The sequence below is a fragment of the Panthera leo genome, chromosome D2, assembly GCF_018350215.1.
Source record: "Panthera leo isolate Ple1 chromosome D2, P.leo_Ple1_pat1.1, whole genome shotgun sequence".
NCBI classification, from domain to species: domain Eukaryota; kingdom Metazoa; phylum Chordata; class Mammalia; order Carnivora; family Felidae; genus Panthera; species Panthera leo.
In genome coordinates this window covers 82,067,426-82,084,377 of record NC_056689.1, presented here as the reverse complement: position 1 = coordinate 82,084,377, position 16,952 = coordinate 82,067,426, and the positions used below count along the sequence as shown (strand labels likewise).

The 16,952-nt window shown below is 46.2% G+C and overlaps 1 protein-coding gene across 2 annotated transcripts in view; it reads right to left on the bottom strand.

Annotated features, from left to right (window-relative positions):
* The window catches only part of DOCK1 (dedicator of cytokinesis 1), a 521,064-nt gene that overhangs the window by 96,806 nt on the left and 407,306 nt on the right, over window positions 1-16,952 (bottom strand). For both annotated transcript variants that reach the window (XM_042909101.1, XM_042909102.1), the window contains exons 30-31: window positions 6,793-6,871; window positions 1,734-1,834 (exon numbers count right to left, since the gene is read on the bottom strand). In XM_042909101.1, the coding sequence (XP_042765035.1) occupies window positions 1,734-1,834; window positions 6,793-6,871 (180 nt within the window). The remainder of the gene's footprint in view (window positions 1-1,733; window positions 1,835-6,792; window positions 6,872-16,952) is intronic.

The window sequence follows — 16,952 nt, the reverse complement described above, 5'->3', positions numbered from 1 at the left end:
TGTCGGCTGGAGCTGGGTTTGGATTCCCGCCTCACTGCGCAGTGAGCCCCGTACACACAGGTGGATTCACCTGCTGTGGGCCAGCTTTCCTTCTGCAGGACTGGATGACAAGGCGTCCCAGGCATCCGGGGCTGGCTGTGAAAGTTGTGTGGTACTCAGAGCGGGCCAGTTTTTTCTGCTGCTACTATAGAAAGTTCCACCGGGAGAGCATTTAAACCACAGGATAGCCGCATCTACCAGTCGCCAGCCCTAATTTTATAGGAGCCCTGAGATGATGTTAACTGGGCAAAGCGGAAGCTTCCCTATTGAGCTGGTCCCCAGAAGGCACCGCCCGAAGTCTGTCCCTGGGCCAAGCCTAGCAGTCTCACCCCACGTTGGCTCTGAGTAGGCCAACTCTGCTGCTAATAGGCCTTCCCAGGAGTCCCCAGTGGCCACCCACTTGGCCTACACCTTCTGGGGCCTTCCTCTTTTCTGAACACCGAACACATGTCTACATCAACGGTCAACGGACAGGAGCCACCCAACTGAGAAAGCCTGAAGGAAAGATGGCCGGCTGGGAGTCGACCTTTCTGTAGATGGCACAAGGAAAGGATAGAAGGTTCTAAGAGCAGCACAGGTAAACGTCCTGGGCTCTGAACTGCCAGGGTCAGAATGACCAGGTGGTTGGCACTGGCCATGTGGCTTCTGTGAAGCCACATCTGCGAAGTGAGGATGATAAGAGAACCCAATGAATAGGTTTTGTTTTGCTTTTAATGATTATACATGAAAAATGCACACGGAGTGCTCAGCGAGTCACTGGCATGTAGTACGCATTCGGTACATATTTGCTAATAAAATTCTTACTCTCCAGGGATGATGTGCTTTCGACGTGGCCAGCATGTGAGATACATGCTCACAGGACATGAGGAGCACTGAACAGCTGTCACCGTCTGAGACTCCCTCTGGAATCGCTAACATCAGGGAGTGGCACAGGGTCGGCAAAGCCTTGGAACAGTCAACGTGAAGCAGAGGCATTACGAAATGACTCACAGAAACGGGTGACGTGGAAACATGGGAGCAATTGGAGAACTCTTCTCCGAAGTCCTTATGAAAGGGGTGCTCAGCAAAGAGAGAGGTCGGCGAAATTGAGGCAGAAAGAGGGGAGGCGAGACCCTCAGGGCACCCAAAGTTTGGAAAGAAAGCACGCAAGGGCTCTTTTCTTTGTCCTGGACCAGTAGCCATGAAGGATGCAAGAACTGAGGCAGGAACGTGGGGTGCCCGAGAGGTCTGTTAGGATGATCCAAGGGCTGGTTCAGCCCATAGGATCTCCTACCTGGAGCACGAGAGGGGGAACCTCTTGCAAAGAAGGAAACCGGGAAGCTCTCACCCCAAAGGAGTTCTTCAACAATCTCAACTGTGCCAAGAGCTTGCATTAGAAGCTTCCTTTTTCGAAGGAGCATTGCAGAATTGGGCAATAAAGAAAACCATGTGTGCAATGACATCAGCAAAGTGCGTGGCAAAAGCAGCTATCTCCAGAAACTCCCATTCTGTGAGGTGCTAATGGTGGTGGGCACTGACTCTGAACTCACCAGGATGAACCCTGAAATTTTAGACCTGATCCATGGGCTAGAAGAGGCAATACCAGATTCATGATTTGAAACCACCCTTTCATTACACCATGATTACATCTCAATTTGCATACCAAGACGACGTGGAAATTATGCAGGCTCCTGCCCATGACCTCGCAGACTTACTTGTTAAGGATTTTGGCTCTCTTCGCGCTCGAAAAATTCTCCAGTTGCAAGGACTCTTGAGTGAGGAAAGCGACAGCCAGGTGAAAGTAGTTGTTCCAAAGCTGAAAACCAAAACGGCGGAGACACTGAGGTGCTGAACAGCTTAATAACCCTCTGAGACATTCCTCATTTGCCCCGCACACACCTCTGAGATGTTTAGAAACCCACAGTCACCTACACACACGGCTAACCAGCCACCCAAGGTGTGGTTCCGAGCTGGGCGTGGGCACTGAGGTCACGGTGCGCGTGCTCAAAACCCAGGTCTACCACCTCCCTGAACAACTAACTTAACATCTCGGTGCCTCAGTTTCCCTAGAGGTAGAGTGGGCATTTAAGTAGCACCCATCTCATAGAGCTGTCAGAGAATCGAAGGAGTATATACGTGCAAAGCCATTGGGTGGTGCCCCGCACGCAGTAAGAACATAATAACGTTGGCTCTTACTGCTATATGCCATTGAGCCCCTTATTTAATAATATGTAGATTTCGCCCCACGTCAGGCTCTGTGCTAACAGCTCAGAGCCTGGTGCCTGCTTCGGATTCTGTCTCCCTCTCTCTGCTCCTCCCCCACTTGTGCACCCTCTCTCTCCAAAATAAATAAACATTAAAAAATATTTTTAAATTAACATATAGATTTCTCTAATTGTATACAAACACTAGAAAACTAAGGAGGAGAGATGCAAAAAATCCAACATTTTATATTCCAAAGACTTATAGACCATGTGGCTGAACAGACAATTCAGAAATGACTTTGCTATAAAGCTCCACGCAGTGGAAGGTGTGTGTAGTTTAACGTGGTAACCTGGACATGCTGTCATAAAAGCGTCATTGTGGGTAGATTCCTAAAACATGGAACTAATGCCCCCTGGTCATATCAATGCTTAAGACCAGCTCAAAGACATTAAAATGAAGAATTCTTGGAGCACAAATGGGGATGACTCAGACGTACTCTTCAACCCACTTGGCTTGTGCCAGAGGACAGACTGTGGGGCCGGGGCGGCGGGGGCAGGATTCCACCTGCTCCCGGTGGGAAAGAGCTTGGACACACTTCTCATCATACGTCCAAGCTTGAAGGGCCTTCGTAGTCTTTGGAAGAAATTTGTGGGTGCTGGTTTTCTCATTTACAAAACAGGGATAATATTTATTCTATCAAATGAGATTGTTGCAAAAGGTTATATAAAAAGAAGGTGTTAACAGTACTGACTCTATTTTTAGTTACCTATGAGGTAAGTGGGAATTTTAAACAAGAGTTGTAAGTAAGTATGCTGTCTTCCATTTATCTGACACATTTCACGAACAGGGCATTTTCTTAGTAATACGGCAGCTCATAGGATCGCTGCAGAATTGCCCAGGTAAGTCCTGTGCCCGTGATCTCCGAGGAGGTGCAGAGACTCGCCCAAAGCCATGGGTTGCATGTGAAGCAGATTGAGGGTCTCGAGTGGGGTGTCCTGAACCTCACCACTGATGGTTTTTCACCACTCACCAAGGTACATTCCCATTTAGCCCCATTGACACTAAAAGGGTCAATAATATACAAGTTGCTTCTTTTGTTTTTGGAACTCACAGCCCTCCCCACCCCTGGCCCCCCACCCCACCCCCGTCTCCTGGCAATGGCCTCTTGTTGTAGCACTGGTGGGAGGCATGGCCGCTGTGGGTGCATCCTGAGAATCACAGGCAGGGGCTCAGCTAGAGCTGTGCGTTCATGGACTATAACACAGATATACTCTGGTGGGGGGTGTTGATTATGGGGAAAGCTGTGCATGTGTCAGGGTTAAGGGGTATTTGGGAAATCTCTGTGCCTTCCCCTCGATGAACCTAAAACAACCTTAAAAAAAAAGTCTTGGGGCACATGGGTGGCTCAATCGGTTCAGCATCTGACTCTTGGTTTTGGCTCAGGTCATGATCCCAGGGTCATGGGATCAAGCCCCACATAGGGCTCCCCACTGCTTAAGATTCTCTCTCCCTCTTCCCCTTTCCCCTGCTTGAGTGCGCTCTCTCTCTAACAAACAAACAAAACCTTAAAAAAATCACATAAAAATACAAACCAAAAAATGGTATACAATGTATGATTGGAGGTGTGCAAGTAACCACACCCATGTGGTGCTGACCCGTGAAGGCTGTGACTCAATACCTGAACTTGAATGGGGTCTGAGGGCTAGACGACAGCAAAAACATAAGCTTCCTGGTTTGGGAAGTTTTACTGTAGTTGCATAGGAGAAAGTTCCAATTTGCAGGAAATACACACTACAACACTGGGGGGGGGGGGGGTGCTAGGTTAAGAGTTCTTTGTATGGTATTGGCAGGAATGAGAGGCAGGCTGGGCAGGGGCACAGGGAAGCAGAGGGGGGAAGTAGCAGGCGGCCCTCAGGGCTGATTAGTGGAAAGAGAAGCAAGTGCCTGGAGAGAGAACCATGCAGTGATCATGAGGACGTAGGAACATAAAAATGCGCCTGGTCAGAGCACCAGCTGCCTGGAGCTCACAGTGAAGGCTGTCTCCTCCATAAGACACTCAAGCCCTCCACCTGGGGGTGGGAAGGAGGGTGTGCTTCAGGGTGGAACAGCAGTCCATACGCACTTAACGCCTGCTAAGGGGCAAGGTGTTATGTTGGTGTCCCAAAGTGTGTGTGGGTGCGAGGGAAGCATCCCGGGGACCTAACTCATGAAACAGTGAACAAGAGCAGCAGTGACAGACGTTACACTCAGAGCAGCCACTCTTCAAACACACAACAATCCACCCAGCAAGTAATGGGTGAGGCTGATGTGGATAAAACGGAAAAACCAAATGAAGACCTAAATATTCCTGTATTGGATGGGAAAAAATAAATACTGCAGAGTATTCCCCCCATACTGTAACCTTTTCCTACATTTATTTATAAATTCAAAGGAGTCTCAATTAAAATAAAAGCAGCATTTTTATATGCGAGGTTAACAAGCTGATTTTGCATTTGATATGGGAGAGGAAATATAAAAGAAGAGCCATGATAATTTCGCAATGGCACACTAACAGGGAAGCCCTGGCTCTACTAGCTGGGTATAAAACCAGTAGATAATAACACAGGAAATAGAACAGACACACACACACACACATTTGCAATTATGTTTTTTTATGGTGGCATTTTAAATCACTGGGAAAGAAGAACCTATTCATGAAATAATTTGGGAAAAAGTCAAGTTAAACTCTTGCCCCTAGCACTAACTAGAGAAATCCCAGGTAGGTCAATCATCAGGAAGTTTAAAAAAAATTAAAAAAAAAAAAAAGCAAAACTATCAAGGTATTAGCAGATACTAACTACATGAAATAAAATACAACAATAGTTACATTTATAACACTGAGGCAAAGAAGGATTTGCCAAATAAAACATAAAACCCAAAAGCCATAGAAGAAATGACAGATTCGATGGAAGAAAAATTAAAAATTTAATATGATAAACCTAAACCCATGACGAGGCTATATTAAGAATTTCAACTTACAGAAAAGGGTGACAAATAGCCCAATAGGAAAATGAGTACAGGAAAGGATCAGATGGTTTGTAGTAGAAATCAAACAGCCAGTAAGTATTCTCAGCCTAAGTAGCAATCAAAGAAATTCTAACAAAAATAAGAATCAATAATTTTAAAGAAACTGGTACTGGAGATGATTTTAGACAATGGCTGCTCTCAAAGAAGGTTAGTGGAATTGCAAATTGCTACAGTAGGATAATTTATCAGTGTCCATTCACGTACAATTTCATACCACTCGGCTTGGCAATTATGCTCCCAGGAGCCTGTCTACAAATGCAGCACTGAGATGCATTGCTTGCAACAGGGACAAACTGGAACATTCTGTAGGTCATCAGTGCAAAAGTGCCCGCACAAATGTTGGTACATTTACATTGTGAAATGTGACAGAACAGAACAAAAAATACAGAATATAATCCGGTTTGCGTTAAAAGCAAAAGAGAGCAGACATAGGTCTGGATAAATGCATAAATAGGCATCAGGAAGTACACGCAATTAGTTAAGAGTCACTCTGCAAAGAGGAAAAGGGTGGGAAGGGGTCTTGCATATCTTACTTGATGCGCTGATTTACATGCATGCATAGTTTACAATGAGATTATATCCGTGCTTTTAGGATATGGGAAAACAAGCAGTAAGCAGAGAAAATGATAAAAACCGAAAGTGGGAAAAAATATTAACACTTCTAGATATACAGTTCCGGATATATTATTAGATACTTATATTCTATAATGCAGATACAATAGACATTTAAAATTTTAAAATTATAAAAGAAATACGGGCATAGGTTCCTTCTCCGTAAACGATCCTGCCCAGGAAACTAACGTCATTTGCATCTGGATGCTTTTTTTATTAGCAAACTTTAGTAAACTAAGTAATACAAAAATCATTATTAGCAGAAATACATCCAGAGTGCAGTGGAACAGAGAGCCATAAACACCGATGCCAACACTAATGGCAAATCATGCCAGGCAAAACTGGTCCTTATCACTTACACGCATTCCCACCACCTCCTTCCTCCACACCCCCTGTGAGCCCTGAAGGAGAAGGGCCAAAAGTGATCAGATCAGCTGACCAAAGCCAAGGCCATGTCCAGTAGGGTCTGTGCCTGGTAAAGGCCAGTGCAGATAGCACAGAGCCAGGAGGAACCAAGTGCTAACAGCCAGCAGGGCTCAGGGACGGGAACCAGCTTCGTTTTGTCAGCTGAACGTTCCCTCCCTACATCAGGACGGTCTGGGTCTGAGACGGTCTCCTCAGTTACTCCCTGCTCAGATCCTACTTGTCACTCTGATTCAGTACTTTGGCTCTGAAACAGCTCCATCTCTGTCCTTGCTAAATTGAGCAAATACTCCAAAGGCAGAATTTTCAATCCTTGGGTTCCAGCAGGACATCTTGTAAATTCCATTTCCATACCTTGGATGGGAACCCAATTAAGTTCGAGGATTAGAAATGTACGACATTGGCTCAGACCAGCAATTTGTTTTAGCACGATTTCCCAACAAAGGGCTTGTCTACCTCTTCTCTTACCTGTAGCTCAAAGTTGGCTTGATCCAGAAATTTTTTGTTCAGCATATCTGCATACTGATTAATCGCTCGCAGGAAGACTCTGAAAGATCAAGAGAAAATTACATAATTACACACTTATGCTCTGGCACCTTTGTAGGGTTTGGCATTTCAATTAGATACAACCCGAGACTGTCTGGAAAGTGAACTCTCAAAGTCCTGTGAAAAGCTGTGAGGTTGTGCCAATAAAAAGCCCAGAGAATTATATGCAGATGTTCTCCAAATTAATCAAGGAAATTAGCACGTGTGGAATAAAAGAAACAGACCAAAATAACAGCATCTGAAAGTAACATATGAAAAGTATCTCTAAAAAATCTAATTTAAAAAAAAGAAAGAAAGAAAAGGTGCAAATTAAATCCTCTTCTCAAGTCACGATGTCTTCATGGTATTTTATTAAATTGGTCTTTGCTTAGCTGGCTTTCTACGGTTAAGCTTTTGAAAGCACTGCTGTTCGCCATCTATCAGGCTTGGAGCAACGGCTTGGTGACATATTTGGAAATACGACTTATTTCAGTGTCATTTGTCCTGTGTTCCAAATGTTAATTTTGGTAACTAATTACTTGTTCAAACACAATTTCAAAAGCTGTAGTAGATATGTAAGTGATTTAACAAGAATGCTGGCAGGAACTGTATCGATCCATTGATAACGTACAATTTTAAGCAGCTGAAGCAAAATATCGCATCCTTCAACACCTTGAATTTGACGTTTCTATGATGAGATAGGTAGTTTGGGAGGTTATGAATGACCCCCGAGTACTAAGCCTTCCGCCAGCCTGTTCATCCTGGAGATTTGTTTTATTGCCCTTGAGGGTGTTTACAATACCCAAGCTCAGTCCAGATACTTCTTTTCAAATGACCCTCTCCCTTTGCACAAAGGCAGGATGCAAGAGGAATTCGCATTAGGTCACAGATAATAAACTTAATTACACTTCCTCGGTTTAGACAGCAGGAAGCAGCCAGAGAGGGTAAGAGAAATCTAGGTTACTTCCCAGGAACCGTGCTCTCTGAAAGCACTGTCTCTTCGGCTGTGCCTGCCTGGAGAAGCTCATCCCTGCCAGTCTCAGGGCCACTAGAGGCTAAGGAGGAGGGAGGAGGGAGGAGGGAGAAAGGAGGAGGGAGGAAGGACGAGGGAGGAGGGAGGAGGGAGGAGGCAGAAAGGGACTCTCCACCTAGGGCTTTAGGGAGGTCTCGGATTTGGATCCAGGGCCAAAACAGGTGTGACAAATGGCCTGTGCTGGAGTTTTCCATCTCAGGTGTGGAAGAAAAGCATGGCAGGAGTTGTCTGAATTCTTCCCTGGTGACATTAAATAGAACCAGAAAGGAGGCATCTGTGTTTTAAGTGACTCTCAATGGTGGGACATGGGGACCCTGGCCTTGTCCATTAGCCGGGAGCACAGAAGGGGCAGCAACATCCATCAGCCAGAGGGGTGGCAGACATTATGCCTATCAGATGCCCAGTTAAATGTGAAAAGTAGCTCTCATGGCTGAATTTTGTGATTTATTGAGAAAAGCAGAATGCAGGGCACTTAGGGCATCCTGACAAATTAATACAGCACCAGGATGAAAATCACTAAATTTAGGACACACCTTGCATATATACAACACCTGGCGGCCCCAATCAGCCCTCCGGTCCTGGGCTGGGGTCTCCTGGACCAGGGTTAGCCCTCAGAAGTACAAGATGTGTGGCTAAGGAGACAGTGGTCTGCCTTGCCCACGTGACCCTTGGCGACAGCGTTCAGAGAGCATCTGGGGACGTGTACTGCATTAACCCTGGCAACCTGAGAAAATCCCCCCGAATGTCAGTGGGGCAAGACCACTTCCTGTCATTACGGGGGTGACTCCCACGCCGTACAAAAACCCCAGGCTAATGACCACGGACACATTTTTCCCCCTTAATTGTTCCTTCAGTTTCAGAAGTCAGCTGTTTGCTAGGGTACCCCAGGGTCCTTCTGAGCTTTAAGGAAGACCCTCCCTCCATCCCTCTATGACAGTAAAGGCAAGTTTACTAGAACACGCGTTATTACTACATGGTAATTATTCTGCCTCGAGATAGCACCCAAACAGTTACAATCTGCTACTTCTAATTAAGGTCTGGAGCAATTTCAGCTGGTTAAATAAAGATATTTCTCAAAATGACTTTTTTTTAAAAAAAAATATGCCATGCTGAAATAATATGAAGGCCAAATAAAAACTTTTTAATGAACTGACACTGAGAAAGAGCAGGGCTGAGAGAGATTCTATAATTTAGATTCACTATAAATTTTTTAAAAAGTGAGGACAAAAAGCAAATAACACAGAATGTGAGTTGTAGCAGGACACCTAAAGGGAAGATCAAATAAAACCCATCATTAATGCCATCAACAAGGGCGAGCTGCTCAGGTTCAGTGCATCTAGGGCCACGCGCTTTCTAGAGAACCATCCACCATCCAGGGCACACACAAATTATACCCCGCAGCCCACACCTGAGGGGATTAAAAGCTGAGCAATGCCAAGTGCATCTCAGGATCAATCACTGATCTAAGGAGGCAAAAAGAAACATAAACAGGGTTTTTTTTTTTTTTTTTACATAAGAACATCTTTTATCTGCTGTAATCCAGGGTTCTTTCGAATAAATGTTAAACTAGAGAAAATAAATAAGAAAATCACATGAGAAGCTTCTGCATAACAATATGCTTTCAGTCACAGAGGAATATGGAAAGAATCACAAACTAAGCTGAGTGCCTGGACAGCAGGACACGTTTCTAGTTTAAGATGAAGAGTTCAGGCTGGTTCAACACAGCTCAAGATCAAGTCCTTATTATTGAGAAGCAACAAAAGGGAGGGTGGGTGTGAATGGGCTGGCTCTGCAGCCCTGGTGACTGTCTGTGCTGGGCATTGATGGAGCTGGGCTCAAGGACAGGGAAGGCCTCCAGACTGTTCCCAAATACTCCTGTCTGCTTATTCATTCATGCGCTTGCAATGCTAAGTCACCACCCAGCATGGAAATGTCCCCTAGGTGTCCATCACAGGAATGGATGGATGGATGGATGGATGGATGGATGGACAGATGGATGGATGGATGAATGGGTGGGTGGGTGGGTGGATGGATGGATGGGTGGGTGGTTGGGTGGGTGGATGGATGGATGGACGGATGGATGGGAGGGTGGATGGATGGGTAAATGGATGGATGGGTGGATGGGTGGGTGAGTGGGTGAGTGGGTGGATGGGAGGGAGGGTGGGTGGGTGGATGGGTGGATGGATGGATGGATGAGTAGCCTAGAAGATCAGGCCCTAACCTGAGGCTAGAATTTTTGGTAGCCATTGATCTCTGTGGAGTCCTTACATTCTGAGTAGATTTTCCACTCTGGGGTTTAGCTCTTTTGAGTTTCCTGTTAACCAAAATTCTTATTAGGCATTTGGCATTTATGGTTGGGCACTGTTCCATCATTTTTGCCTTAACCTTCAGAGATGGCCCCCTCATTCTCTTCTACACCTCCAGAGCTAGTCCCTCTTTCTCCTCTCTACCTCCAGAGCAGTTCCCATATGCTTTTCTCCCCCTCCAGAGCTGTCCCCTCATTCTCTTTTCCACCTCCAGATCTAGTCCCATATTCTCTTCTCCCTGTCCAGAGCTGGTCCCCTCATTCTCCTCTCCACCTCCAGAACTAGTCCCACATTCTCCTCTCCACCACTAGAGCTGGTCCCCCATTCTCCTCTCCACCTCTGGAACTTGACACTTGATGGCAGGAACCCTGTCTTTTTTAACAGCATTTAAAAGGACCCCTGGGCACTATGAATATTCTGAAGGGTTCTGATCTAAGGAACCATTAGCCTCTACCTGAACTAAAGAATCTCTCAGAGCCAGTGGTGTGTCCAGGATTGGTACCAGTCAAACACAACAAAATAAAAGCAAAAAAAACACATCCTGAGCCTGCCTTAGTGCAAAGAGAGAATCTAACCTCTGCATCCAATATTACCACACATAAGCCCAGGACACCATGAAGAGAGGGCATACATACTGCTCCCCGCGTTCTTAGCTGCAAGGGACAGAGGGGGCCAGCACTGGAAGGTGGGAAACAGTATAGACTGGCACCGCTTCTGCTCTGCCAGAAAACTGAGGGACTCAGGAGATAAAGATTCATAACTCTGTGAGCCAAGCAAGTTATGTCTATTCCCAGCCGGGGAGATTAAGTAATTTCTAAAAACAAAGCTAATGGTCTGAGAATCAAATGCTTTCGAGGATGCTGTCCCACATGGTCAAAACGATTAAGAAAAAGTGTGAGCCCATATTTAATAGTTCTTTTCAATCATTTTTAAGCTTTGGATGACTTTCTTTATAATGTAAAATCTTGGAAGATAAAACCAAACACACAAATAAATAATGTAGACAGAACCACAGGCAAATTATGTCATCTCCAAAAGATTAAAAAAGCCATAAGGTCTAGATGTACTTTGTCTAAGACATTCAAGTTATTCAAAGCAAATGACTGCAAATTTTATTTTTAATGGCCGCAAGGAAAGGACTTAATTTATGTCACTCTTCTTGGTAACTGATCCCTGTCTCCGGGACTCCAAGCTACAATCCTGTCACAACCAATCCTGTCACAACGTTCCCCATTTTCAATCATTAGGGGCCAGTGTGACAGAGCCTATTCCCAAACCTCATACAATTAGGAGAAACAAACAAACAGAAAAACAGGAAGTTTTCCTGACTTCCTTCTCTTCTACCTGGATGGTTAACCACAGTGAGCTCCCAACAGAAGCAAAATGGCATACTGTAATTCCTAATGGTGTCAAATATGAACTGGATTATTGTCCACACACCCACATGCATACATCCAATTACAGTCTTAATCCAATTCTTTCTACCCATTGCCTATCACCTAACTATTCTCCTGTTCCCTCCCTATCAATCAATCGATCAATCTATCTTTTCACATCCGTGTAAACATTTAGCCTCAAGAACTTTACAGTGCTTTTCTGTCCATCTCTCCTCTACCTGTCAACCATCTACCCATCTAGTTATCTATCCTCTTCATGTACATGTAAACATTTAGCTAGAAGACCTTCATAAAGTGGCTCAAGTTTTTGAGATTCTCATATTTTCAAATGAAAAGTACTCACTGTGAAGTCCCTGAGTTCCCTTGAACTTTGAATCCAAGGGTCTTGTTTTTTAACTTTGAGATTAAGGGTAACAAAGAGATATGACCACATCGTACAAAGTGAACACCACGATCTCCACTGATAAAATGTTAAGTAGCATTAAGTAGAAAGGGGCAGACACACCCTAGAGTTCTACGCTTTGACACATCTTTAGGAGACAAGGCTGGGGGTGTGGAGTGGGGCTCAGCGGAGGGAGGCAACTGCAGGGATCCGAGCCCCTCGATCCCAAGCATCACAGAGAAAATCCTGCGGGCCTTGCCTATGGGACCACATCCCTGCTCTGTCCTTGCACGAAAAGGGACTTGGATGCCGCGTGGGCTCCAACAGGGGACCTTCCCAATAAGCTGCCTGTTGGAAAGCCGTGTGTGCGGCACAATAAAAAGCAGCACAGTCCTAAATAATTACGTGTTAATTGAGTAGAGGGGAACTTAGCAAGTGCAACATAATCAGGAACCAATTTAACTATTAGAAGTTCCTGGCACAATTACAGTCGCTAAAATGACTTTATCACGACGGAGCCTCAGGCTTTTCTAGCATCTCTGTTACCAGTGTTTCTGCCAATAAAACTGGAAGATGAGGTGCCTCATTATGACACAGGGAGAAACGGCAAGAAAGGCACTGAACTTTGTAGAACACAAAGCCCCATTTCTCAGACGGTGACGCGGTGACGCTGCGGGGTGTTTCATTCCTTCCGTAAACGTACTTTAAGTTACGTAATTAGAGTGTACAGTTCACTATGAGGGCATTTAAATACCTCTGGCATTAAGACAAGAGATGCTTTGAGGCGGGGGGAAAAAAGCATCTTTTGACGAAATGTTTTGCCCAAAATAAGTGGAAGGAAGGGAAGAAATTGAAAGTGACACGTTCTATCCCTGCAGAGAACAAGGAATAGGAGGTGGAAAACTGCCTGAAATGATTTCCGCATGATTCAGGAGCGCTGGGAAGGAGGGCAGACTTCAGGAGACGTGATAAGGAGACGCAGAGAGCGTCCCCTTCGACCAGGAGGGAGACCGTGTCTCACACCTGGCAGAGGTCAAGGCAGTCACCAAACGAGATCAACCACTTCCTTTCAGGGGACCCCGGGCGTTCAAGACACTTGTGCACGAGGAAGTGACTTCTAAGCAAGACCCCGGGATGAGATAGGACACGTGGAGTGATCCCCAGAAGGTGGGGAAGCTGGTGGGACCTGCTCCCACATTTGCGATTTGGGACATAGTGGGAAGACCAATGTCACAAGAGCTATCCGGGAAGGAGGCAGGAAGGAGTGGCTGGGGTCAGACTTGTGAGAGGTTGGAAATGCCAGGGTACAGTCTGCTTGTTACACAGAAGCACAGAGGGAGCAGTAAAGTCAAAAGATCCAACTGCCATTGTTTTCGAATGCACTAGAAGCATTTCTTTTCCTGAAGATTTCCTGAGTTCTTTTTTCAAATCAGGCTTCATGAACTACAATCCACATTTCTGTGACTCTGTCCGCTGGCAGCCCTGGCTGAGGCGGGCTCAGTCGTGGTGCAGAGAGAATCCCCAGGGAGCGTCTGCTGGGAATGAAGGCCGTGTCACCTCTGCTGTGCGATCTCCCCAGGGCAGAGGTCTTGGGGCCTCGCCCACCTGTCCGACACACACTCTGTCTCCGGGTCCCACCAAAACAGTACTCGTGACCCAGGAGCCACCTCGGGCTGATGGTGAGAACCGCTGATGATAACTGGGACTCTCCCAGTTCTGTGATTCCTGTCCTGCTCGGCCACCCCTCACCTCTGCTGCTTTGCTGGGTGAGCATTCACTGAGCACCTTGTACATGCCCAGTGACCTCTGTCACTTTCATAAAAATCATGCCATTTAATGCTCCCAAGTGCCGCGGGGGTATGAATTACCTCCTATATTACACAAAAGGCTCCAAGAGACAGAAGCACATGTTCCTGGAAGGGCTTAGACCCTGGCTATGACCGGTCAGCATATCATGCAGCCTTCCTTAGGAAGCTCAGTCAGCGTGGTCAGCACAATACAAATAAATCCCTGCAATTATTTTGCTCTTACATTGTATTAAGGAAAATTTCCAACACATACAACAGCAGATGGCATAAGAGACTCTCACGCACCCCTCACTGGGTTTCAATGATTACCACCTCTGCACATTTCCTCTCTCCCCCAGCCCGTACCCCCTCACATTGTCGTTATTCTTTTTCCTTAAAGGACTTGAATTTTCAAGCAGTTTTAGTTCATAACAAAGCTGGGGGTACAGCACGGACGTTCCCATATGCTCCCTGCCCTGCCCCTCCCCACTACCGGCATCCTGCACCAGAGGGTACCTTTCCTGCAGTGGGGGAACCCACACTGACATGTCATTATCATCCCAAATCCACGGTTTGCATCATTAGGGTGTGCTCTCGGTGTTGCACGCAGTGGAATGCACACTGCCGGATGCTACGGAGTAGCCTCACTGCCCTGAACATCCTCTGGGTTTCACCTGTTCGTCCCTCCCTCCCACGGAGCCCCTGGCAACCACCCATCCTTTTACTGTCTCCATAGTTTTGCTTTGTCCAGGACATTATGCAGTAGGAATCATAAAGTAGCCTTTTCAGGTTGGCTCATATTATTATTATCATATTTTCTAAGTCCCCTTTTGCCAGGTCTCAGATCCTTAATGCTTAAGGTGCTTTGCAGCAAGGGCCAACAACACGTGCTCTTGTTAGGCTCTTTTCTTACGCACCTTGGCGCCAAAGAGTGCCTGCCTTCCCCAGAATTTATGGGTCATTCACAGCATCAGGGTACCCAGTGCCCCGTACTGCCTGCTAATGGTCAAGACGCAGTCCCTGCCACTGACGAGCTGTGTGGTTTTGAGTAGGTCACTCTGCTCTCAGAGCCTCGGTCTTTACCTACGTGAAATGGCTATTGGGGCACCTGGGTGGCTCAGTCGGTCGCGCATCTGACTCTTGATTTTGGCTCAGGTCATGATCTCGTGGTTCATGGGATCGAGCCCTGTATCAGGCTCTGCCCTGATAGTGCGGGGCTTGCTTGGGATTCTCTCTCTTCCTCGGTCTCTCTCTGCTCATCCCCTACTCACTCACTCTCTTTCTCTCAAAATAAATAAATAAACCTTTACAAAAAATTTTTAAAAGGTTTATTCATTTCTCAGAGACAGAGTGTTGATGGCAGGGGTGGGGGTTGGGTGGGGGGAGGTCAGAGAGAGAGGGAGACACAGAATCTAAAGCAGGCTCCAGGGTCTGAGCTGTCAGCACAGAGCTCAACGCAGGGATCAAACTTACGGACTGTGAGATCATGACCTGAGCCAATGTCGGATGCTTAACCGACTGAGCCACCCAGGCGCCCCAATAAAAAACTTTTTTAAAAATAAAAATAAAATGGCTATTAACACCAACCACACATCCCGTGAATGGCACGGATTACTATTATAATTCATACATGTACAGATCTGTCAACTACATACAGACCAGTTGGGATACAAATCCCACGTCTGCTATCCTCAGCAAGCCGGCTGTGTGAAAATGCTTCCCCTCCACCCTGGCTACAACACTCCCGGCCCCCTATCCTTCAAAGCGGCAAACTACAGCCCCATACATAGCCCATTTGTGTAAATGAAGTTCTTTTTAATAAAGACTTTTAAAGAACGGTGAAATGCATATAACGTAAATTTACCGTTTAACCATTTCTAAGCATACGGGTCAGTGGCATAAAGTGCATTCACACTGGTGGGCAAGCACCGCCTCGGTCCATCCACAGAAGGCTTGTCATCTTCCCAAGCTGAAACTCCCAACCCATTAGACAACTCCCTATTCTCCCCGCCCCTCCCCCTGCCCTAGCAACCATCCATCTCGTTTCTATTTCTAGGAGTTTGACCATTCTAGCTGCCTCATGTAAGTGGAATCACACACCACTTGTCCTGTTTGTGAACGGCTGAGGTCACTGAGCATAATGTCCTCAAGGTGCATCCATGCTGGAACAAGTCTCAGAATCTCCTTCCTTTTAAGACCGAAAAATGCTTCGTTGTGTGGATGGACCACATTCATCTATCTGTCCATCTGCACATGGACGCTGGGGTTGCTTCCTTCTGTGGCTTCTGTGAATAACACTGCTGTGAACATGGGTGCACAAGTATTTGTTCACGTCCCTGCTTTCAATTCTTTTGGACGTATTCTCCCAAGTGGGATTGCCGGATCACGTGGGAATTCCAGTTTTAACTTGTTGAGGAGCCATCACTTTGTTTTCCACACTGGCTGTGCTATTTTACATTCCACCAACAATGCACAAGGATTCCAATGCTTCCGCGACCTCAGCAGCACTTGTGAGGTGTTGGTTTTGGTGACAGTAGCCCCCCTCATGGGTGTTAGGTGATAGAAATAAAGTTTTATCGGAACACAATCGCACACACCCACATAGGGATTCTCGGTGGCTGTTTTCCCACGACTAGAGCAGCGTTGAGTAGTCGCCCTGCCAAGTTGTCTGGCCCTTTACAGAACATTTTGTCACCGCTGTGAAGCTGTGATTCCATTCTGATCTGTCCTCTAGAGTTGCTGTTGTTGTTGTTGTTCAATGTTTATTTGTCTCTGAGAGAAGGAACGAGAGAGATTGTGGGAGGGGCAGAAAGAGAGACGGCGACAAAGAGTCCTAAGCAGGCTCTGTGTGGTCAGTGCAGAGTCTGCCGCCGATGAGCTTGAACTCATGAACTATGAGATCATGACCTGAGCTGAAATCAAGATTCGGACGCTTAACCGACAGAGCCACCCAGGCGCTCCTGATCTGTCCTCTATAGAGTTTTGGAGAGCTCTTCACCTCCATATGGTCGGAGATGGGGCTCACACCCATTTCTTGGTCATCAGAAGACATGTTCATCAACAAGGCCTCAGAAAAGCCCCTCCAACATTTGGGAGAGGTTACTTCCCACTTCAAGCCCTGAAGAGGAGTTACCAAATTGGGGATACAAGCGGTTTAGAAACCAAAGCAGGCAGCTGCCTGCTGCTTGCACCACCAAG